This window comes from Hemisphaericaspora subhashii (assembly GCF_019202705.1).
Source record: "Hemisphaericaspora subhashii strain CBS 10753 chromosome Unknown scaffold44, whole genome shotgun sequence".
NCBI classification, from domain to species: domain Eukaryota; kingdom Fungi; phylum Ascomycota; class Pichiomycetes; order Serinales; family Debaryomycetaceae; genus Hemisphaericaspora; species Hemisphaericaspora subhashii.
The window spans coordinates 83846-108012 of record NW_026057300.1 but is presented as its reverse complement, the minus strand read 5'-3'; the positions used below and the strand labels follow the sequence as shown (position 1 = coordinate 108012).

At 34.6% G+C, this 24167-nt stretch overlaps 14 protein-coding genes across 14 annotated transcripts; 6 read left to right on the top strand and 8 right to left on the bottom strand. All coding sequences in view use genetic code 12, as the record gives it.

The window, feature by feature from the left end:
* Positions 1-867: 867 nt before the first annotated feature.
* On the top strand, positions 868-3324 carry J8A68_003039 (uncharacterized protein; the record flags this gene model as incomplete). Its single annotated transcript, XM_049406852.1, has 1 exon — positions 868-3324. The coding sequence occupies one exon, from the start codon at positions 868-870 to the stop codon at positions 3322-3324; it is 2457 nt and encodes an 818-aa protein (XP_049263724.1).
* A 137-nt stretch (positions 3325-3461) lies between these two features.
* On the bottom strand, positions 3462-3848 carry J8A68_003038 (uncharacterized protein; the record flags this gene model as incomplete). The annotated part of the gene is made up of 1 exon (XM_049406851.1): positions 3462-3848. The coding sequence occupies one exon, from the start codon at positions 3846-3848 to the stop codon at positions 3462-3464; it is 387 nt and encodes a 128-aa protein (XP_049263723.1).
* A 71-nt stretch (positions 3849-3919) lies between these two features.
* Positions 3920-4222, bottom strand: J8A68_003037 (uncharacterized protein; the record flags this gene model as incomplete). Its single annotated transcript, XM_049406850.1, has 1 exon — positions 3920-4222. One exon carries the CDS (start codon positions 4220-4222, stop codon positions 3920-3922), a length of 303 nt encoding a protein of 100 aa, XP_049263722.1.
* A 1847-nt stretch (positions 4223-6069) lies between these two features.
* YVH1 (tyrosine protein phosphatase) lies at positions 6070-7074 on the top strand (the record flags this gene model as incomplete). The annotated part of the gene is made up of 1 exon (XM_049406849.1): positions 6070-7074. The coding sequence occupies one exon, from the start codon at positions 6070-6072 to the stop codon at positions 7072-7074; it is 1005 nt and encodes a 334-aa protein (XP_049263721.1).
* A 17-nt stretch (positions 7075-7091) lies between these two features.
* On the bottom strand, positions 7092-8156 carry J8A68_003035 (uncharacterized protein; the record flags this gene model as incomplete). Its single annotated transcript, XM_049406848.1, has 1 exon — positions 7092-8156. The coding sequence occupies one exon, from the start codon at positions 8154-8156 to the stop codon at positions 7092-7094; it is 1065 nt and encodes a 354-aa protein (XP_049263720.1).
* Positions 8157-8415: 259 nt separating this feature from the next.
* NCS2 (Ncs2p) lies at positions 8416-9807 on the bottom strand (the record flags this gene model as incomplete). Its single annotated transcript, XM_049406846.1, has 1 exon — positions 8416-9807. One exon carries the CDS (start codon positions 9805-9807, stop codon positions 8416-8418), a length of 1392 nt encoding a protein of 463 aa, XP_049263719.1.
* Positions 9808-10170: 363 nt separating this feature from the next.
* J8A68_003033 (uncharacterized protein) lies at positions 10171-11829 on the bottom strand (the record flags this gene model as incomplete). The annotated part of the gene is made up of 1 exon (XM_049406845.1): positions 10171-11829. The coding sequence occupies one exon, from the start codon at positions 11827-11829 to the stop codon at positions 10171-10173; it is 1659 nt and encodes a 552-aa protein (XP_049263718.1).
* Positions 11830-12144: 315 nt separating this feature from the next.
* Positions 12145-14019, top strand: J8A68_003032 (uncharacterized protein; the record flags this gene model as incomplete). The annotated part of the gene is made up of 1 exon (XM_049406844.1): positions 12145-14019. One exon carries the CDS (start codon positions 12145-12147, stop codon positions 14017-14019), a length of 1875 nt encoding a protein of 624 aa, XP_049263717.1.
* Positions 14020-14163: 144 nt separating this feature from the next.
* On the bottom strand, positions 14164-16437 carry J8A68_003031 (uncharacterized protein; the record flags this gene model as incomplete). Its single annotated transcript, XM_049406843.1, has 1 exon — positions 14164-16437. One exon carries the CDS (start codon positions 16435-16437, stop codon positions 14164-14166), a length of 2274 nt encoding a protein of 757 aa, XP_049263716.1.
* Positions 16438-17051: 614 nt separating this feature from the next.
* YKU80 (ATP-dependent DNA helicase) lies at positions 17052-18983 on the top strand (the record flags this gene model as incomplete). The annotated part of the gene is made up of 1 exon (XM_049406842.1): positions 17052-18983. The coding sequence occupies one exon, from the start codon at positions 17052-17054 to the stop codon at positions 18981-18983; it is 1932 nt and encodes a 643-aa protein (XP_049263715.1).
* A 90-nt stretch (positions 18984-19073) lies between these two features.
* Positions 19074-20101, bottom strand: MTG1 (putative GTPase; the record flags this gene model as incomplete). The annotated part of the gene is made up of 2 exons (XM_049406841.1): positions 19074-19083; positions 19143-20101. The coding sequence occupies 2 exons, from the start codon at positions 20099-20101 to the stop codon at positions 19074-19076; spliced, it is 969 nt and encodes a 322-aa protein (XP_049263714.1).
* A 145-nt stretch (positions 20102-20246) lies between these two features.
* KTI12 (Kti12p) lies at positions 20247-21113 on the top strand (the record flags this gene model as incomplete). The annotated part of the gene is made up of 1 exon (XM_049406840.1): positions 20247-21113. The coding sequence occupies one exon, from the start codon at positions 20247-20249 to the stop codon at positions 21111-21113; it is 867 nt and encodes a 288-aa protein (XP_049263713.1).
* Positions 21114-21142: 29 nt separating this feature from the next.
* Positions 21143-21886, bottom strand: J8A68_003027 (rRNA-processing protein; the record flags this gene model as incomplete). The annotated part of the gene is made up of 1 exon (XM_049406839.1): positions 21143-21886. The coding sequence occupies one exon, from the start codon at positions 21884-21886 to the stop codon at positions 21143-21145; it is 744 nt and encodes a 247-aa protein (XP_049263712.1).
* A 289-nt stretch (positions 21887-22175) lies between these two features.
* On the top strand, positions 22176-23966 carry J8A68_003026 (uncharacterized protein; the record flags this gene model as incomplete). The annotated part of the gene is made up of 1 exon (XM_049406838.1): positions 22176-23966. The coding sequence occupies one exon, from the start codon at positions 22176-22178 to the stop codon at positions 23964-23966; it is 1791 nt and encodes a 596-aa protein (XP_049263711.1).
* Between the last annotated feature and the right edge of the window lie 201 nt (positions 23967-24167).

The window sequence follows — 24167 nt, the reverse complement described above, 5'->3', positions numbered from 1 at the left end:
GGTTCTGTGGTCTAGTTGGTTATGGCATCTGCTTAACACGCAGAACGTCCCCAGTTCGATCCTGGGCAGAATCATTGTTTTTTTGCTTCCTCGTTTGAATCAATGTTATAACGTCAATATTGAATAGAATCTGAATCAATTGGTTGGTTCGCTATATTTTTTTGCACAGAAATTCTTAAAACATAAAATTGTTAATTAGGGTTTTCAGAAAAAGAAACTTCATTAAAATTTAAATTAATTTTTTCTTTTCTTTTGTTAAGCGACCCCATAAAAATACGTAATGCAAACAGAAACAATGAGTCTAGAATTTTTAAAGTCATCTCTAATTCATTTGTAGAAAGCTAAAATATCTGATAACCAAGTCAATTGTAAAAGTTGTAAAGTATTGCGTTCATATATCTTTATTTGAATTCAATTGACCAATTTTATGAATGACCAATCTTAAAAAATTGTTAATAAATAACTCTAAACAATCCCTTAATTTTTTTGTTTTTTTGGAGTGCTCCCTCGTTTCGATTGTTGTAAACACAACTTGACTACTCGAGCTTCTCCAATGCTCCAACTCGTGGTTAGTTATGGACTGTATAGATGCCATACTAAGAAATTTATCCTATGACATTTTAGGAGGAGTGTCAAATTTTTCTTGTTTCCCAAAAACTCCGGCTCATCACTCGCACACACCCCTCCCCATCCCCACCTACAGTCTCACTCTCTCATAATTTTTTATGTGGTCTATTCTTTACGAGTATTTGCGATAAGACTGTCAGTTTATAAAAACTGTTGTCTAAATTCTTTTTTTTTTTTTTGAACAATCCACCAGCCCCTTTTCCCACAACCAACATCAAGCAAAAGGTATACTACGGGGACATGCTGATACCACCTTATAAGTCAGTTCAGGCTCTACGAGAAGATGTAGAGTTGAATTTGACATTACATCCTAAAATACAAACCTTAATTCAATTATTTCTTAAATATTTAAAAGAACCAAGATATCAAGCGCCATTAACAGTATCCGAATTATCCAAATTATTTCATAATTTTTATCAAGATTTAAATGTATTGGCAATAGGAATATATACACAATCTAATTCAACTAAGAAACTGTTGATTTCAAATTGTGATTATTTTAATGATAATCCGAAAGTTTTTGATTATTTATTGGCTATTGCTAATTATAGCACTTCTGCTGTAAAAATGTTGAAAAGAACCGATGATGACGCGTTGTATCAATTAAGGATATTTAATTATTATAAGTTCTTGGTGATATTCCAATCGATACATTTAGCACAATTAGAACTTTTTAGTTCAGTTAGTTTAGGTGATGATGTGTCATTATATGAACGGATTTTCAAATTTGATCAAAAAGATATTATATATCTGGAATTTTTACAAGAAAAGTTAGATAAGTTAAAGAGACTAGAATTATCATTTAAACATTTTATCGATCCAGAATTAGGTGACCAAGGGAGTATTGTGGAGATAATGGATGATATTCAATCAGAAGATTTGTCAGCATTACAAGAAAATTTATCAGAATTGCGTCGAAATGTGACTCCGTATTCTAAATTAGTATCAATTGTGAATTTGCATAAGAATCTTATTAAGTTATTTGTGAGCAAGAAGCTCAAGAATAAACAGATTAATAATGATTTATTATTACCTTCTTTGATTTATTTGTTGATTTATAAATTAGATAACAAAGAGCTTTATTTAAATTTCTTATTTATCAAGAATTTCCTAAACACATTGGACTCCAATATTATAGAATTATATCCAGTGGGTTTGAATTCATCATATAATCCAAGTCAGGACCGTCCACCAACAACTACAACCAAATGTAAGAAATCAACATTTATAGAGTTTTTAAATTTAACTGAGTCGGATGTAATTCCACAAAAGCAAGATTTCCTTACCAATGATGATTTTAAATTCTTTGAGAATGATAAGGAATTAATAGCATATATCAATCAGAATTATTTAAACACCGGAGAATTATTTTATTATTTGACAAATTTGGAAGCTATCATTGTATATTTATCAAACACTACTATAAAGGAACTTTTGGTGAATAATGAAGAAGCACATCGAGTAATCAATAGTGACATGAGAAAGAGTCGTGTCTTGAATTATCCTATTTCAGCTTTAGTGGATGAAGAATTAATGTCCCATTTCCAATTTCCAGAAGGAGAACTAGCTGAGGAAATTAAGCAGAAGGAGGAAACCAAAGAAGCAACTAATAGGTCCAGATCATCTTCTTTCCTTAGTACAATTACTCACAAAATCAGCGAAACTCGTTCTAGATCCAATAGTTCATTAAAACAAAAGGAAACTTTCCCTAGTTTGGGAAATGATGATGCCAGCGAGAAAACTGGATTCGCCATGATGAAGAATATATTGGAAAGAATTGGTTCTGTCAGTATACTGCAAGTTCAAAATCCACTCACTCATGTTGATCAGGAAAATGAGGCCAGAAATGTTACCAATACCTCATTAATCACGCCTCAAAAGAGATCCAACACCCTTATGAGCAGAATATCTCCAAGCCATACAAGAACTCGTTCATCATCTTTGGAAACAGGTTTAGGTAGTCAGAATCCGTTTGCTAGTTCCATACATACCCATGCAAAGAAGAATTCAATCTCATCAAGATTTACTACGGGAGTTTCTGAATTTATGACGAAATTGAATGCGCCACTGCTGACACCTAATTTACATCATGAACAGAATATTTCTAACAGTTCATTACATACCATTGAAAATGGTGACTCACAGGGCCCTACTGACTCGTCAACTGCAAAGATAGAGGGAGGTAGAAGTAGAACAACCAGTCTTCAAATCTTAGATAAATGGTTTAATAACTTGAATGCAAATGCACCAGCTATCCAACCAGTGCTTGCTCCACAACAGTCGCCAACTCAAGTACAACCAAAACCAAAATTAGAAGCATTAGCTACAAATCATGAAGAACTGGTTGTTGATGTGTATGAATTGACCAAATATCAAAACCTTGAATTCGATACTCTTACGATCAAAGAAATTCGTGAATTAAAAGGATATTATGATCAATTATGTACCGATTTGCTATCTACATATTCAAATAGTAATGGAGGATATGAAAATAATGGGAAAATATTTATCAATAGTAGAAATAATTCAATTGATAAAACAGGTAGTAATAGTAATAATAGTAGAAAAAATTCTATTGATAAATTATTGATTGATAAGATTGATAATGCTGATACTACAAGTAAAGCAGAATCAATTGATTCTAGTGAGAAGTTGGGTAATATTACTGGTCCAGCATCTTGCGAAGCTAGTTTATAGAAATATTCATTGTTAAATAGTGCTTCAATTTTTCAAGCATTTTGCATTTTAATATATACAAAACATATATATAGAGTTCGTTTCTATACAATTCGAAGTGTAGGTGTTTCTTTGGGGAACATTGATGTGTTGTGGCTCTAAAGTAAAGCAATGCCTAAAACAAATAATAACCCATCCATTTTGAGATTGGTAGCACCGTTGGAGTTAGTGGTTGTAGTCACGACAACAGTAGCTTGTCTATTAAGGTCGTCATCATCATTAATTTGATTTTGAGGGTCAGCAGCTCTGGTGGTCTGAGATGCAGAAGTGCTGGATGCTTGTGGTGGAGTCACTGTTACTGTGCTAACGGTAGTTCCAGTTCTTGTTCTAGGATCATATGGACCATCATTATCGGTATCATACCCATCATTGTCAGTGTCATACCTGTCGTCAGTATAATAACCATCATCTTCTCTTTCTTCGATTTCGGCTGCAAGAACGACGGAAGCTAAAAGAGCAATAGGTAATAAAGTAGCGTATCTCATTTTGTAGTGTTTATTTGTGTGTGTTTAATTGTTGGATATTCTACAAAAGATACTGAAATTATCAGAGAAATCTAACCATTTTTATATTGATANTCGGTATCATACCCGTCATCATCTGTGTCGATCCAGTCTTCAGTCTCGTACCCGTCATTGTCATCAACAGTTCCGGATGATTGTGGTTGAGGAACAACTACTGGGCCAATCGTAGTTCCTGCGCTCGGAAGTGGCCCGCCATTATCGGTATCATACCCGTCATCGTCATCGTCGAACCAGTCGTTGTCGTCAGTAAAACCAAAATCTTCTCTTTCTTGGAGTTCTGCAGTAAGAACAGAGGAAGCTAAAACGGCAATAGGTAATAAAGCAGCGTATCTCATTTTGTAGTGTTTTGTATGTGTGTTTAATTGTTGGATATTCACAAAAGATACTGAAATCATCAGAGAAATCTAACCCTTTTTATATCATTGCTTTATGTATAATCCGAAGATCTTACACTGGCCCCCATACACTTGCAACATGTCTTAAGATCAATAAACGCTTTAACTTGAACCGTAAATCAAATAAATAATGTTCCAGGGCCTCTAATGTATTCGTGATTTTCTTGGCATAGGGTTCAATCGCGTGGTTATATTTTTTTTCCGCACCCGATAAGCAAAAAATCGCCGCAAACATACACAGCCATGATACGAATATCTCGCAAATAATCTAATCTCCGGAGAATGTTCATCTGATATCTCGCAAATAATTTAATCTCCGGAGAATGTTGATCTAAATGTCTTGCAAATAATTTAATCCCCGGAGAATGTTAATTTAAATCCATCTAAGGCAGGGTATGCCAAGGCTACTCTAGTTTAATTGAGATGTATCTATAAATAGACATTTTCAGTAGTAGATGTTTAGAAATTGAGGCTGGTTTGAAGCTTGACCTTTGAGGAAGTTATCCCCTCCTTTTCGTTGCATGATAATCCCAAGCAGTGGCTGTATTGTTGAAATGGTGGTTCCTAAAAGAACTGCCACGATGATGGTATGCTATTTTTAGCTCTCTTCCTACTCTAAGAATCCAGTCGAAAGAATCCACACCCCTGAATTGGCTTAAACTCTCACAGACTTCTAGGAGAGTAATCTATCCCCTTTTAACGAAAACGAAAGGACTGCGCCCTAATACAACACAACTCAACTTATGATAGTTTGAATCATGTTGCAGCCAATTTTGCAATTTGGTTAGTACACTACTAGATTTTGTTAGTGGATTATCAAAAATGTTGCGAATGATTTAATTCAATAATTAATTGCATTTTTGGAAACTTTTCCCTCTAAAGCTCGGTGATAATGCAACTAACTACAAAACACATCTACTGTGTGGCAAATTAGGCATACAGAAGCGCAATTTATTATTTATGTATGGCTGCATTTTGACTTTGCAAAAAATATCATAACTAGCCACAATTCTCATGCATACGACATGACGGAAATATGCAAGGTGGTTTGGTATTCATTACTGATAGAAGAATCCTGATAAGGGAGGTGTATTGTATGGCTAAGTGATTGCGTACTTTAGATGAGTGGACGAGAGTATAATGATCTGGTAGAGAGAAGTTTATTAATTTCTTGAAACGATGACGAAGGGGGATATTTCATTCAGGAAGCTCTTGGGAGAGGTGGTTCATAGTTTCACATGAAGAAACCATAGCTTTATCTGAAAGTCTGTAAGCAAGAATACATCTAGTCATAATGTGACGCAGAACCTGAGGAATAAACACTCTAGATATATACATTCTAGCTTTTAGAATGGATGATAGCTGAGATTCGTCCTGGTGGAAGTAGAAGACTCTTCTATCTAGTTTTTACCTTTGTTTGTCTCTTGCATCCCATCTTCTTTATTCCACAGATTGCTGCAAAGAGTTTTGGCAGAAATTGACAAAAAACTTTTCTAAATCTCTCAAAGCAACTTACAAGAACAAATGCGGACAGACACGAGGAAATTCTAGAGAAACGTTCAACCCCCCAAGTTTCCTATTGTTTCGATAAATAACGTATCCACGCTTCACATTCATTGTCGAACTGATTTGTCAAGAATCCATTTCAAAAAGCTGCAAAATTTTGTTCTCCGCGTAATCTTTGCTACTAAAAAATATTCCCAAAACGGAAGCAGACAAATATGAAAAATTTGTGAGCCTCATCACAAATTTCTACATTCCCGAACACCACACATCACCTCATTATCATGTCAGTTTATAGAATATTAGGAGGAGTCTATATATCCTCAATCGAACCAATCAACCAAGGACTCGACCTTAAAACCCAATATGGAATAACCCATATCTTATCCATCATCCCGGGCCCAATCCCACAACAATACTCATCATCCTCCACATATACCTGGAAACAAATCGAAGTCACCGATGAAGAAACTACAAATTTATTACCCTATTTCAATGATTGTTATGAATTTATAGAATCGGGATTATTCAAAGATTCGGTGGATAAAAAGAAACATCTGGCTTGTGTATTGATACATTGTTCACAAGGAGTTTCAAGATCTGTTGCTATTGTGATGGCATATTTGATGAAGAAATATAATCTTAGTTTGGAACAATCCTTACATGCCGTCAAGAGGAAAAGTCCAGCAGTGGGACCGAATGCGGCGTTTATGGAACAATTGAAGTTGTATAAAGAAATGAATTGTGTTGTGGATGAGAATAATGAAATATATAGACAATATCTTGTGGAGCTTAATCTTAAGATAGACCCAACTGGGCAATCATTACGGGAATTAATGATGCAGAAAGCAGAAATTGGAAAACAGCAACAAGAGAAATCAGGTGAGCAACAAGAAAAGTTTGATTTAAGATGTAAGAGATGTCGACAAGTAGTTGCAAATAACACCCATATAGAATTTCATTCCATCCCAGAATCAGATTCTCGTCAACATCAATTCATAAAAACCGCTCCAAATTCAAGAAGAATCATATCTGTTCAAGAAGGAAGTTCAAAATGTTCACATTATTTCCTTAAAGAACCTTTGGTATGGATGAAAGAAGAACTTGATAAGGCAGAACTAGAAGGGAGATTCCAATGTCCAAAATGTGCTTCCAAAGTTGGAGGATATAGTTGGAGAGGTTCTCGTTGTTCTTGTGGGAAATGGATGGTTCCGGCAATTCATTTACAAGATGCAAAAGTTGATTTAATTAAAGATGTACATGCTCCTATACATTCCTTCCAAGGATAAACCTACAATATATATACCTATTCATCAACTATCATGTCTAGCTCCGAGTATTCAGGTTCATTTTCATCTTGAATCTCACCTTGCTCATGTATCCTACTCATATTATAACTACTAGCAGCTCCAGCCAAAGTTCCACTAGCTGTTGTAGGACTCGTATTTGCCGTCCTACCAGTGGTTGTATTTGAATTAAATGCTGTACTTGTAGTATTAGTCCCGCTATTCATCAACATATAAGTACCCGTGTTTATTTCTGAATTTATACTATGATCATCTTGATATTCAACTTCAGCAGCCATAAAATCTTCATCATCGATATTTGTTCTATAACTCTCCAAATCAGTATCCCCTTCTCTTCTTCTTAATCCATTTTCTTGGGCGTCCAACACCTCATCACTATCATCAGTAAACGCCTCATCATTCACGCCGTCATCAGAGAATTCATCAGCATTGAATACTTGGGCATCTAAATCTATCTCAGGACCGGCTGCTCCTTCTTCTTCACGAGTACCATTGGTATTAATCCCTGATGTCCAAAGTACACTCAGTTGTTCATTCGTGTTCTCAACCGCTGCTGCCGATGCCAAATTCGAAAATGTAATTTCTTGACTCACTTCTCCAAACTGACCAGCAGCAGCAGCGTTTGCATTTTCAAAATCCAATTCTTCCAAAGTTCTTCCAATCCCAATGGGACGTATTGAATTATATCCCGTGTTTCGTATTCTTTCCAATTGATCGATTTTCGATTGTGCCAATGGAGTAGCTGAAATCAATAGTCGTGATTGAAATAAATTATGAGAGGTGGAAGTTGCCAGTGTTTGGATCGTATATTCTAGTTGTGATAAGCTGGCGCCGGGATAATCGGCAGAATAAGCAGACAATGGGGGTGAGAATAAGGTTCGTAATTGTTTTCGTTGATTTTGATGTTCAGCTTCTAGTGATCGGGTGAGAAGTCCATTGGTGGTATTATTCTGTTGATGATTTGATTTGGTTGTTTCTTGTTCTAATGATTTTATTGGCGTTTTGTTGGGATTATCATTCCATAAACTATATAGATGTTTAGGGAATATATCTGGCGAGTACATGGTGAGACCAATATTACCTTATCAAGAAGAAAGAGATATCAGTTGAGTTCAAATTGAAAGTCTAACCTTTGAATTAAACGATCTATTTGGTTGTAAAAAAAAATCTGGGAACTCCAGCTTAAAGGGCGCTACCACCTATAAATTTTCGTTGCTACGATGTGTAAGAGTTTCCATTGGAAAGACTCCAAGTTATACGAAGGTTGATGTTATATAGTCTATCAAGAATTCCTAATTATAAACCTCTATATACAGTCGATGCTTATACATCCTCTTCATCAGACAAGATAAACTCATCAAGAATCTTTTGCTTTTCTTGTTCATCATTTCTATAGATCCATTGTAACTCTTTATTATCCCCAGCTTCCACTTCATGAGACTTTATCGGCCAAACGAACCCCGATTCCTGCTTCACCCCTCCCAAAGTAACAATACACCCATAACAAATACTCACCGGATCACCTTCAATTTCTCCCTCTTGACCAGTGCCAAATGTTCGTTTATACAATTCTACATATTCTCTTTCTTCTTCAGTCTCGACAGGTGCTGGATCATTCACAGTAATCCTTCTTAACCATTCCCGTGGATCTCGATAGATTTCAACTCCACAGACTTGACAATGGGCTAAGACCTGTTCATCTTTCGGTGCGCCTAATTTCTCCCCGGTTCTGACTACGGTGGATGCAGTGGATGCATATCCTGTTGCATCTAATTGTTTGAAATAATTCGTGGTTATGTCTCGAATGGTTAGATTTTTGGTGATTTTTGATTTTTGAATTGTGGATTCGATTAGATATTTATTTAAATCTGCCAATTCACAATATGCTAGGATTTCGGCATATAAGACATCTCTCAAAGGGAATAAGACTTTGATTTCTTTATCGAGGTATTTCTCAGTATGATCAGCAATGGCTTTGTGGATTATAGATCCTCTTCCTTTGACTGTAAGTGCGATGATTTCATTAGCAATGCGGGTCATACTGTGACCATATATGACTGTTTGACACCCTTCTTTATATGCTGTCCTTAATATCAATTCTTCATATACTATCGTAAGCAAATCCTCGGCTGACGATTTGCTGGGACACAAATCCAATAATTCCGACAACGTATATTCCTTTGAATTATTTATACTACTAATAAATCCTGTGAATTCATGATTCAATGAAATCTTTTGTAAGGTGCCTTGATCAACATATGAATTCAATGACAAAACCTTCAAAGTCAATTTAACAGGATTATACCTCTCAAGCAATTCCGGAATAACATCTTGAACCTTCTTATTCAAACTATCCAACTCATATTCATCCAAATTAACAATCACCAATTCAAACCCTTGATTTCCTTTATGAGCCGCATATTGTTCCTGTAATAAAGATGCAATCACATCAAGTAAAACCAAAGAAGATCTTCCTCCAGATAGCGCAAGCAATACTTTCTGCTTCCCTAATTTCTCAGCCAAGGGGCCGTATTTTACTTTATATTGATCATCTTGCATTTGTTTTCTTTGTTTTCCACGAATGAATCGAATGAAACAATTCTGGCAGAATTTCTCTTTTCTGGAGATTAAGATTGCTGGAGTGGTTTTACATCTTTGACATGAGGTTGACTCTTCGGAATCTAGATATGTAATAGCTTGGTTGGGGGTACTCATTGTGGACTTACTTTGAAGTTGATGGTAGAGGTACCTCTATTGAAAATAATTTTTTTTGACTCTCATCTCGCATTTATATTTAGTCATTGCGATGACTAACAAGATACGCCAAGATTGATCTAACCAATGTTATTCTGACGAATGTCAGTTGAGTACTTTAGGTTACTTGGGCAAGAAGGGAACCAATTGAAAGTTCCTACTACATTATTACAAATTCAAATCTGAATAATTTAATTAATATATAAACAAAAAAAGTACTAAGGACTTAAATAATATGAATCAAGAAAAACAGACTCCACGGATAACACAGTTAACAGGTTAACCGTCTTTTGGAGGGCCAGCTTTTAATTTATACAAAAGTATTTACATTATTTTAGATTCAGACTCAATCAAATTAAGTAAAAACTCAACTTCAAGTCTTTTTCTACCTTCAACCACCCAATCATCAGCAAGTTTTCTACACCAACCCTTTAAACTAGCAACTTCTTCAACAGCTACATCCAATTCACCTCTTGCTAAACTAGATTCGACTCTTGCAATAACTGATTCGATATCTTTACCATCTTCTTTAACCCCCTTGACTGGGACTAAAAGTTTGGAAAATAAAATGGAAGATAAATGTCCTAATAAACCGGCATTTGGTGGTAATAAGGAAGCAGATCTAAGTTCTGGGGCTAATTGTTCCCAACGAGATAATAATTGTGGAGTGGTTAAGATTGATTGAGAAGATTCATTTGAAATTAATGGAGTTAAATCTTTCAAAGCCAAGTTTAATAATTCATTATCAGTAGAAACAGAGTTTAAATCTTCAACAAATGGTTGTAAATGTTTTGGTTGTTCATTTGAATTTGGAGCAGTTAATAATAAGCTTCTAATTTTAGAAATTGATTGTTGAATTAATGATTTCTTATGATTTGATTGAAGTTGAGTTTCAACACTTTCAGCAAATTTTTCTAAATCTTCAACTCTTGTATTCAATTTTTCTAAATTAGCTAATCTACCATTTCTTTCTTGATCAATCTTATCAACAATCAATTTTTCGAATTTCCTAGTTTGTTCAATTCTAACCATGGATACAGCATTAGTAGCAGCTTGAGTAATAGCTTCTCTAGCAGCTTGGATTTCATGAAGTAATTTTTCATTTAATTTAGTTTCTAATTGTGATTTTTCCTTATTGAATTGTTCTAATAAGTTTTCAGTCAATTCTAATTCCTTCTTAGTAAATGAAGAATATAAATCAGTTTGAGAAACCTTTAATTTTCTTTGTAATTCGTCATCAAAAGTTTTAGTCAATGCATTTAATTTAAGGGCTAATTCAGTAATATTTTCATTGACAGTTTTAATCAAGTTGGCATTACTAGAACTAACAGCACTAGCATCAATACCCTGTATAAATTTATTAAAAGATGCAACGGTACCTTTAACATGTTCATCAACAGATTGAGCAATTTCAGTATTTAATTCAATCAAAGGTAAACGAGTAATATCTCTTGTCTTCTTAACTGATTCAATTTCAACTGGCTTTTGTAATTGTTGAGCTGGAGTTATATCAGTACCTTTGGTAGGTGTAGAAGGAGCCTTAGTAGAAGTAGCAGCACCTCCTAATCTCTTTCTAGTTTCATTGATAAGATCTTCACTTCCTTTTTCGATTCTTTCAGTAAGCTCTTCAAATTCTTTTTGTAATTTAGCTCCAGTAAGTTTATTCTTAATAGAATCAAAGGAATCAGTAACATCTTGCCAAGTGGTAGTTTCAATTATATCAATTAATTCTTCATGATATGGTAATTTTTGATCAACAACAAAATCCATAACTTTATCATTCTTAGTAGCAACATATAAAGTACCACCATAAACAGTACCTACCAATAAACCAGTTTTAAAAAGGAATCCAAACCATGAAAATTTCTTCTTGGTTTGAGGGTTTGCTTCAGCTGTAGTTGAAGCAACATTGTGTCTAATAGCTGACTTGGATATTAAACGGATACTTCCCTTATTAATACATGCCACTCTTCTTATCATCATTGCTCTTGATTCTTATCTCTCAATTGGGGGGTTCTTGTTTGAGTCAAGTTCAAAGTTAAACTTTCTGTTTTGTTAGTCAACCAGGCTGTCTCGGGTCTCTCTCTCTCTCCTCTCACGCTCCTTAAAAATTGAAAGTTTTTTCGTTGGTTCAATTTTTTTAATTTACGGTCCATTTTTTAATTTTTTAACAATTATCACGTGACTAAACAAGACTTCCGAGGGTTTTAGTTTTTCAAAGATCTACCAATTTACAACCACCACCATTTGCCATTCCACACATTCACTCTATCACTGTACTAGATAACCTACAAAACAATGTCGATTAATCCTGTTTCAATTACGGTTCCTCATCCATCTACAACCAGAGGACAAGCCACTCATCTTTCTTACGATTCTGTAAATGATAGAATTGCTTATGTTAATGGGAAATCGATAATTGTTAGACCAGTAGATTTCAATTCAACTTCACCAGTTATTTGTTTTAGTAAACATACATTCACAACCATGACAGTCAAATTCTCACCATCTGGTTATTATATTGCTTCTGGTGATGAATCCGGAAATATCAAGATTTGGGATACTTCAATTGACCCAAATAATAAAACCATAACCAAATTTGAACCCCCCACCATCAAGAGTGAATTTCAAGTCATGTCAGGTCCAATCAGATCCATTGCTTGGGATGCCGACAATGCCAGAATAATAGCTGTTGGTCAAGGAAAAGAGAAATTCGGCCATTGTTTTTCCTGGGATAGTGGGAATTCAATTGGTGATATCCAAGGACATAGTGGTCCTATTAATGCTGTTGATATTAAATCACAAAGACCATATCGTGCTGCTACTGTAAGTGATGACCATGCTTTGGTTTTCTTCAATGGGCCTCCGTTTAAGTTTGATAAGAGTTTAAGAGGACATCATTCAAATGTGGTTAGGGATGTTAAGTTTAGTCCAAATGGTGAATATCTTATTAGTGTTGGTTCTGATAGAAGTATTTGTGTATATCAAGGGAAAACTGGGGAATTTGTTAGTAAGATTGAAAATGCTCATGAAGGGGGAATTTTTGCGGTTGCTTGGTTATCAGATTCGAAATATTTTATTACTGCTTCTGCTGATAATACTTTAAAGAAATGGGATATTTCAAATCTGGAATGTGTTCAAACTTTTACTGTGGGTGAAACTCGTACAGTGCAAAATCAACAAGTTGGACTAGTATTGGCTAAGGAATATATCATTTCCCTTTCAGCTAGTGGTGATTTGAATTATTTTAATTATGATTCAGGGGAATTGGTTCAAGTAGTCAAGGGACACCAACATTCCTTAACTAAGATTTCTACTGATGAATCCGCCACCAATTTATTCAGTGGAAGTGCTGATGGTGTATTACTTAAATGGAAATTAGATGATGAGAAAAACTTACAACCACTTCCAACATTGCAAGGAAACCAGGATGAAGCTCATGCCAATTATGTGGTTGATGTATTGGTCGTCGGTAACACTACCTATTCCGTTGGCTGGGATGATGTATTGAAGTCATGGACAGAAGAAGGAAAAGTTACCGAATCAGTTAAATTGCCTTCTCAACCAAGACAATTAGCCCACATTTCATCAGGATTACTTGTATTATATGAATCTCAAGTGGAATTATATTCAGAATCACTTGAATTGATAACTAGCTTATCATTAGATTTCAGTAGTACTTGTATTTCACCTATCAATGATTCAACTTGTTTATTAACGAACACCACCGGATCCACCATTGAAGAAATCAAGATTGAATCAGGATCGATTACTAAAACCAATAAGCAATTTACAAAAATGCGTTCTCCACCAACCTTGATTACAGTTTCACCAAATAAAGAATTATTTGCCGTGGCTGATTCTGCTGGGAAATATACTTTATTCAAAGCTGAAGATGCCAGTGTTATTACAACTCGTTGGGCTTTCCATTCAAGTAAAGTATATGATGCTCAATGGACTCCAGACTCAAAGTACTTACTTAGTGGTGGGTTAGATAGTGGGTTGTTTATATATTCAGTAGATAGACCTTCAAAGGTTGTTAAATTCCCATTGGCACATCCATCAGGTATTTCAAATTTGAAGTGGTTGAAATATGATAATGAAACTAAACAAGGGAAGTTTGTTAGTTCTGGATTAGATGGAACTATTAGAACTTGGGAAGTTAAGCTTTAGAGTTTACTATGTCAAAATTTATTTGTCATGGTTATAGATAACAATAAACGTAAACTTTAATTAGATAGTTTTTACACATAAATAATTATATAAAGTACAACAAATAATACAGAAATATCTCTTTGAAGTAGAAGATGAAGAGTCCTAGATGGTCAACTTACAGAACATTAACATTCTTTCAACAAGTGAATCTAATTGTTTGGCAACGTTTGGATCATCTTGTAAATAATGTCCAACATGTCTTATAATATGTAAATTTAAAGGCCAAATAGCCAAATTTGAATCATAAGTCTGAATGATTCCAATCATATCATTGGCCAACTTCTTACAATAATTAGGAGGAAATCTTGCTAATTGATGTGGAAACATTTGTGAATGAATCTTGGTTGTTTTTAATAAACTTTCAAACAAAAGAATTTTGGCCAACAGTCGATTTAATCCAATCAATGCGGAAAGTTCATCTTTGAAATAAATCATTGGGAAACAGTCCTCATCATCATCATCATTAGAAGGTTGCTTATACACGACTGGTTCTAAAGCTGGCAGTATTCTTTGTTCAAAATTCATTATCATATTTTTTAATTCAACCCATTTGATTAATTGCTTATTTGATTCAATATCTTCTTTTGACAACACAATAATTTCATGTTTGAAATCAAGAATCTTACTACAATTCAATATCGTCTTTCTAAACCACCAAACTGTTTCCATGTTAGCCAATACTTCATTTCCAAATTCGTTCTCTCGTAATAACAGATATTTATCAAAGATTTTAAAGTATTCCAGATCCAATGATTTCCAAAACTTTTCAACTGAATAAGTATTCATTTGTCCATTTTTTAAAGATTGAATGAATCCCATTAAGAATATCCCCCAGAAACATGTACCTAAGAATGGTGATTCCAATAATGCACTTGATTTATTCCTGGTTTTAGCTCCTATTATAGATGCTAAGATATTGGTGGCATTATCCAAATAAATCCCTTGAATTGAACTAAAGAAAAACTCATATAGACATAACAAACTGGTTGCTAATAAACATCTTGAAGCGATTCCGTCTTCAAGTAGATTTGATTCCAAATGGTATTTAATGATTTTCACTGCATTTTGATAATATTTGATTGGAAGGGAAGGGTCCACTTTATTTGGAGTTAATCTATGTAACATCAAAGAACTTAAACAGAAAATAGCATTTAAAATGATATTAGTTTCTTCAAACAATGCTATCTCGGAAACGATTTCTGCATAGATCCTTTTATCAAAATAGACATCAATTATATTTGAAACTGAATTAACAAAATAATCAAACATTTGTAATTCAAAATCAGTTTTAATCTTGCTTTCAAAATAAAATGATCTATCTCCTCCATGATTGTTATGAATGACTATATCACAATGATTAAAAAATATCTGTTTAAGTTCACGAGTGGAGTATTCTCCTAATTTGAATGTCGGTTTCCTAATTGTGGTCTTAACCACATATTGTTCACTACTAAGTTTATTAATCCTAGGGCGAGTATTCTGTTTTGGTTGTGGAGGTTTGAAATGACTTGAAGAACTTTCACTACCATCAAGTTGTTCGAAACTATGTTGTGGGGTAGGATCTAATGTACTTAATTCACTTGGATTAGCAGTACCATCTATACTTGACCGACCTCCAAATAAGAAATTCAGACCATATGTCATAGATTGAGCAGAATATATTGGAGTTCTTTGTTGTTCAGTGGGATACAGCAATGTTCTACCATATGGTAATAGCCTGGAGTCATGTTGTTGTGGTTGTTGTAATTGATCTATTGATTCATAACGTTGGGTATATCCTTGTGGTGATTTCTGTTGTAAGTCTTGTGAATAATAACTAAGCGACCGGTTTGATTGACCAATGATTGGTTGTTGTGGTTGTGATTGGGTATAATAAGAACGTTGACCTGTCAAAGCAGGGAATGGAGACATGGGTGTATATTGACTTTGTTGTGTTTGAGATAGGGCATAAGTTGTTGGTGCCGTCGACACCGATTGGAATGTCTGTTGTTGTTGTTGACCAGCATGCGATTGTGCCGGTTGATGTTGTGATTGAGTATTAAGCGGAAGAATTGGATTAGTGATTGTTTGTCCTGGATAAATGTTTTGAAAATAATTGTCTGATTGATGAGGATGATGTTGTTGTTGTGATTGATGAGACAGAGAAACGCCATCTCTTCTAAACAAATCCTCAGCAAGATTCAATCTTTGAGATTCGTTCGTTTGTCTTTGTGAAAGTTGGCTTTGTTGTGAGATTTGTCCTGGATAGCTTGTCATGGGACTCTCACTCAATGGTTGTTGTTGTTGTTGTTGCAGCAGCATAATCCCTTGAAACCTACTCTCATCTGTGCGTCGGTTATTGGGTTGACCATAGTACGCCCAGGAATTGTTGTACATGACAAGAGAAGCAAAAAATTGATAAAATCCAACCAAAAATTAGAATAATACAGTGGAACTTACTTTGATAGTAATTACAGGGTCTGGTTTTTACAAAAAAGAAGCAACATTAAAAGAAAGAGTTTATAAACTGTCGATATGTGACACATTTGGGCAGCAGGCGAAAGAGATGGACACATTTCGTTTGAATATTCCTTTCAAATTTTGTTTGAAATTCAAACTTAGTATTAAAATCAAATTTTAGATTGTACTCTATGTTTCTTAATTAAGTAAATGAGTTTAGTATAACCGAATTTAGTTGAAAACACCCGAATTTTTAAAAATTCAGCCCTTTTCGCGTCAACGATGTGATGCCAAAAATACACTTAACGCAAAATTGCTAACTAGATATTTAAGGTTTTGAACGTAACCTTAAAAGTTATACTTACAAAAAGATAGTCAGCTCCGCCCTGATTACTAAACACATTTAATTTTTAAGTATCAATTGCTATTTTTGCTTTTGTTTTAATTGTTTCACAAAGGTTTTTGACAAATTGCAAAAAGGATCAACAAAGGGTTCTTCGTTTCAGATAAAAGCGCAATACTTAACGAGCCAACACTTGTGCCCCCCTCCAATGTCTAAAGAGTATACGATTTTTGTTCTCGATGCATCCAAATCTATGGATATAGCATCACAAGAAAATCAAAACAACACTGATCTTGAAATATGTACTGAATTTGTATTTGATTATTTAAGAAGACAATTACTTAAGAATAGAAAACTGGATAGATTTGGATTGATCTTATTTTCATCAAATCATATTGAAGAATTATATGAGAATAAGCCACTTTCTTTAGAAACAGTAAGATTTTATCATTCACGAGTTAAATCATTTCATGAAAGAGATTGTAATTTAGGAAATGGACGAAATGATGTTACAGACGCGTTAAAACTGGCATTGGATCAATTTGATAAGAATTTACATTTGAAATTTATAAGAAATTTATTCTTATTGACAAATGGAGAATTATCATTAGGGAATGGTCTGATGAATAGTGATTGGCAATTATACAAAGATACAATCGAACTGGCTAAGATAGATATCACAATGGGGATATGTGATTTAGATTCAAACGTAAACAAATCTACTTCAAAAGAGAAAGTAATCCATATGTTGAAACGTATATCTAAAGAATGGGGATATTCCAAAGTCCGTGATTTGAAACAATTGACACATACCCGACCACCGTTGAAATTAGTTGGTCCAAGAAACGCCTGTACGGGTAAACTCACATTCGCTACCCATCAAGAAGCATTTGGACCAGATCCAGCAACTGATAAAGCAGGTATAAAAATCGAGATTCAAGTATTTCCAGCCGTGAAATCGGAATCTCTTCCAAGTGGACATGAATATCATGTCGACACAGAAAATGAAACTTTCACGACCATAAAACGTTCTACTACATATTACATCAAATCAGGAAATGAAGATGAACTAGAAGGTGAAGTTGGCTTACCAGAACAAGAGGAGTCTCAAACGTTGAAGATTGAACAATATGACACGACTCCCGGGTTTAAATATTCTCCTAGGGATGTGATTGCATTACAACCCGAATTACAAACAGTGGCGACATTACTATCCAACCCTGGAATTGATATATTGGGATTCATTCCTGATGATAATTTGCCATCGGCATATCTAACTGATGAATCATTCTATGTTGTTCCAAATCTGCTGTATGAAGGGAAGAATAAGATATTGTTTAATTCAATGATTGTATCCTTGTTGGAAATGAAGAGTATTGCTATTGTTCGATATGTCCTGTCTAATGACAATGAAGTCAAAATATGTGCCGCCTTCCCCCAGAAAGCAGCTTTAGGAGGAAATATCGGATATACCTTTCTCCTAACGAGACTTGCTATGAAAGAAGATGAGAAAATTGGGAATTTTCCAAATTTGACCCAGAAGAAAACTGAGATCAAGCAAGAAGATGAGGATGAAATTAGGAAAGAAGAGCCAGATAGGGATGCATCTGACGAACTTATGGAGAAGTTCATTACTAGCAGGAAGTTACAGGAAAGCAGTCAATTTGATCCAACTATTCTTAAGAATGGGAAAGTGGGTCTCACCAAGTCAGAATCAGTAGGTGCACCCTTGAATGAGGACACAGATTTGAGTTCCGCACTCTTAGCATCAAATCCAGTCGCAAGAAAATTCAATTATTATCTCCAAAAGATCATTATAAAGTCTCTTGAGAAGGATTCATTACTCAAATTTGTAAGTGAAGACCAGTTCATTGAGAATCATCTTTCGAAAGATGAAGAAACTACAATTTTTAATACAAGAAATGTACTTGATAATCAATTACTATATACAACTGATGAAACTGACATTGACGATATTGCTGTGAAGTTAAGAAATGCTCTTATGGTACAATACAAGACCCAGAAGAAGCAAGTCAAGCAAAAGGCAGGCCAGAAGTTTGATTATCTTATGCAACCCGAAAATCCAATCGATGCAGAATTTGATGAATTCTTTGATATTGAAGATGTTTTAGGAAACTAAAGTTTGAATAATCTATTCTTAAGATCAGATTCTCTATCCTTTGCATTTCTTTTTCTATGTTTAGAATCGGAATTTTCATCTCCAAATCTATCAGTTATCACTTTGTGTACGTTTGATTCCGCGACACGTAATCGTTCTTCCTTATGTAAGTCCTTATACTCCTTTGCACTGATCTCTTCAATAGCTTCTACATCAAATAACACCTTGGAATTAAATCTCCGCTTCCCTTGTCTCCAAGTATTGACGAAATGGTTAGCTGTTCCCAATTCATCATACAGACCGTCTGGCTTAAGTGTTCCCCTTTGCTTGGCAATATTATGCAACAACTCATATATATCATTTGTCGGATGATTCGTATATTCGGAATATTTAGATCCAGTAGGATCCTGTAAATTCAACACGAATAATAAATAATCAGCCACAATTACCGGATCAAGAAATGAATCATTTATACACCCCACCAACGCTAATGACAACATAGTCTGAGGATCCTTCACCGTAGGGAGGAAAACACCTGGAGTATCATTCACAATCACATCTGGATCTCTACTAAGTCGAATCATTTCACTCGTTGCCCTAGTCACACCAGGTTGTCCTCCCGTCCTGGCAACTTTTCTTTTCTTGGTTGATAATGCCCCAGCGAATTCTTTAGCAAGTCCAACTTCTCTTAATGTATTAACCAAAGTTGATTTCCCAACATTTGGCATCCCAATGATCATTAATCTCATACCTAAAGGTGGAGGTGGGATCATTTCATCATACATTTGTTTAAGCCTTTTAATAATCTTTTTGGAATCTTGTTCACTTCGACAATCTATAAACATATAATCTTCAAGTTTTGATTCATGCCATTTATCTAATACTGCTGGTTTTAAGACTGATAGATCTTTCTTGCTGTATAATATAAGTTTCTTCTTCCTGCCTAGTATCTTATCAAATAATACATTTGTAGTGGAAATTGGTGCTCGTGAATCTCGTACTTCGAGAATTAAATCTAGTTGAGGTGATAGGTGGCCAAGTTTTGTGATGGCCTTTTTATGATGTCCTTTGAAGTTGGATAAGGAGATGTTATAGTCTGGGAAGATCTTTCTGGGTACGAACGGGATCTTTGACCTCATTTTGGGTGTTGACAGATACTGATGATACAGAACTGATATGGGTCTTCTCGGGATTTTTCATAGTGAATTATTTTTTCTATTCGGATTCTTGAACAAACCCGGCGATGAGTTTTCTTTCTATGGATTGATTAACAACCAACAAAGAATGCCATTAATTACATTTACAGGTTATCCTTGCTCGGGTAAGACCAAATGGGCCAAACTATTACAAGAACAACTAGAAAAGAAAATAGAAACTGCAAAACAACAGGGTGACCAGGGTAAAAATTTCACAGTAACTTATCATTCTGATGAAACTTTAGGTATAAATCATTCAGTATATGAAGATTCAAATTTAGAAAAGAATGCTAGAGGAACTCAAATCTCGGCGGTTAAAAGAGATATTTCAAGAACTAATATTATCATTTTGGATTCTTTGTCATATATCAAAGGATTTAGATATCAATTATTTTGTGAAGCTAAGGGAACGGTTACACCACATTGTGTTGTTCATGTAGTTGCACCTCTTCTGAAATGTATTGAATGGAATGGTAATGCAAATGAAGACAATAAATGGAATGAAGAGCTAATGAAACAATTAGAAATGAGATATGAAGAACCAAATAGTGATTCTAGATGGGATTCACCGTTATTTACTCTCGTTTCTGACGATCCAAATGAAAAATTACCAATAGATGAGATTTGGGATGCACTTGTATTAAAGAAAGCTCCACCTCCAAATGCTGCTACTTTGATTAAACCAACTTCAGGGAATTCCTTCTTACAAGAATTAGATAAAAAGACACAAGAAGTTGTGTCAAAGATTATTCAACAACAACAAATTTCCGCTGGTGGAGATATTGTCATTGATTCAGGATTAGTTATACACCTTCCTACTGGAAGTGTCAGTACTCCTCAACTACAAAGAATTAGAAGATCTTACATCAGTCTTAATAGAATGAGAACAATTGAAATCGATAGAATTATACCGTTGTTTGTTGAATATATAAATAGAAGTCTAAGTGATGATTAGTTATATAGCCTAGCCTAGCATAGATAGATTCACCTCTTTCTTTGATTCTTCCATTTAAAATGTACTTTGCCTTCAGCATCAACAATCTTCTTCTTGTTACCTTTCTTCATTGTTTCTAATTTACTATTCATTATTGATTCAATTTCTTTTAATTCTTTTTCCTTCTTTAACCTTCTTTGTAAAAGTTTGAATTGTTTTAACTTCTTCATATCCATTTTATCCTTGATTTGTGGATCCAATGCATCTTGTTTTATAACACCAGCATTATTTTGTAATTGACTTAAACGAAGTCTATTTTCTCTATTATCAACCAATGAAACATCAGTATCGAAAAATTCCTCCGGTTTGAAAGCCATTTGTTCAGATACAGAATCTACAAATACGGTATGATTACCCAGACCTTCAAATAGCTTACCATCTTTTTCCTTTTCAATTTTCTTCATTTCATTCAAACGCATTGTTCGTATATAATTCACATCTTGAGTCTTTAATAATTTGACTTGATCTACAGAAAGAGATTCATTGCCTCTATCAGCAACAAGAATCCCTCTGTCATCAGTACGCCTCTTAGTCATAGCATGATAGTATTCATCTGGGTTATGTACTTTTGCTTTTGCCTTTAATGCTTTTAAAGCAGCTTGTTTCTTGTGATAATCAGCTGCTCTTAATTTATAATCTTTCTTCTTCTCTAGTAATCCATATTTCTCTCTGCTTTGAATTTGAGATCTCTCTCTGTGTTGTTTCTTCTGAACATTATGAACTAATTTAGCCATCCTCCCTTGTTCTCTATATATTTCTTGTACTCTATAAGACCTGCGCTACAAGATCTAAATGAATCCGATGAGCATCTAAAACTTTTTTTTTTCTATGGGCCTCAGTTTTTCTTAGTACCAGATTGTGTATTGTACAGTACAATGGAGATTTTTTCCGGCACCATACGGAGTCAGTCATTTAAAATTTATCGTTCCATCGTTCCACCTTTCCTCCCTTGAAAAATCTTAGTTATTTTTAGACCCCCCAAGATCTTTTCATATAGCTTCAGTTATTGCCTCCCAATTAACAATGCTTTCAAGAACAAGACCAATCTTAAGGTCTATCAAGCCAAACAATACAGCCTTCTTGCTCACTGGAGTTAGAAACTTACATTTTACCCCCGTCGTTCGCCAGGAACAATTAAAATCCACCACGACAACCACCAATACTGCCACCACTACTGCTTCTACAACCACCCCAGCACCAGAAGAACATGATGCTTCGATTCCCTGGTATTTAAGAGAAGGAGAAAGTTCTCAAATAGACGCCGTAGAAATTGAATTGCCTGAAATCCCCGAATCTGCCCCTGCTACAATTTCAGAATTTTTGAACCTTATTGCAACTGACTATGGTATGTCAGATATCGAATTGTTTGATTTAGCTGAATTACGTGAAGATCATCCAAACACTGCCAGTGAGGGTTCCGAAAGATATATTATCATTTGTTCGGGAAAACTGGAAAAACATATCTATAAAGCAGCTACTGAATTGAGGCATTATATTAAGTCAACACATGGTATTCTTCCAGTTATGGAAGGTGTTGTTTCCAATGCTCTTAGTGCCGTTCAACGTCGTCGTTTGAGGAAGAGATCTAGAAGAGGTCCATTTGCTACTCAGAATACTTTTGGATTGGAAGGTAATTCCTGGGTGATTTGTGATCCTAATATGGATGGAATTGTGATTCATATGTTGACGCCTCAAAGAAGGGAACAATTGAATTTGGAAAGTCTTTGGACGGAAATTGAAGAACCTGAACTTGAATATACTCCATCGGGAATTGATTCTGATAGTATTTTTAGAGGGATTCGTAGATTTCATACTTCTGCTCGACAATTTGGAAATGAAAAGAAATTAAAATTGGTATTTAAACATCTTCTCGAAGAAGAAGTAGGTGCCCCAGTTACGAAATACAAACAGGAATTTGATGAAAATTTCACTGGTGAAACTCTAGAAGAACATAATTTAAAATACGACTTTTATAAAGTGCTTCATTTACTCGATAATCAAACTATTCCAGAAATCGTTCTTCTTGACACAATATGGGATAAATATGCTTCATTAAATGTCCAAATCGAAGACATAAAACAAGAAATCACACAAGATGTTATCAAATATTTAGAATTGTTAGTTGATTGTCCAAGTGATTGGCATCGTGACCCCAAGGAAAAATTTAACAAAATGGGGAAATTCGTGTCTGCTATTTCTCATTTCGCTTCTCAAGATTTAGAACTTCTTGGAAATGATCAAATCCAATCCTTATTATGGAGATTAACATACAACGGATCGAATGAAATTGATGGGGATGCATTACGTGAACTTGTAGAACAAGAAAAGGCTGACGAAACTCTAGTTGAAAAGGATACATTAGTTCAGGATGAAAATATGAGAAGAGATGTTTTGGAACTTATTAAACAATACAATAAAGACACAAACTCCGAAATGCCAATTTGGTTCAGAGAACAAATGATGCTTACTTTTGGTAATTGTGGCCACTGGGATGCATTTTGGCAAGAATGGAAAGGTATTCGTCAGAATATAACTGATCCTAAGGATGCGATGACCTATTGGGTCTTGTTGACTGTTTTCATTGCACAAAGAAATAATAAAGAAGCTGTTAGATGTTTCTTTAGTGATTATTGGAATCAAGATGAATCTATTAGATCGTCATTCATGTCTGATTTTCAAAAGAATGAAAATAAATTCAATAATGAAAAGGATAAGATTGCGTTCGTGAAGGCAATTAATAAAATCAAGAATGATTATAGTGATCGTCCATGGTTTCAAGAACCATTGGAATTTGCTAAACAAATTTCAAAATGATTAACTTTTGATGTTTGAAATGACATTCACTCTGTATATAAAACTTTAAAAATAAACAATTATGATCGCTTATGTATCCATAACACAATTTAAAAGAGCCACTAGAACCTGTAGCTTTGAATGAAATTTTCAGGAAGAGAAAATTGTTAGTTTTGCAGCAATTGCAAATTCTAAGTCAACCTTCTTGACTAAACTAAAAAA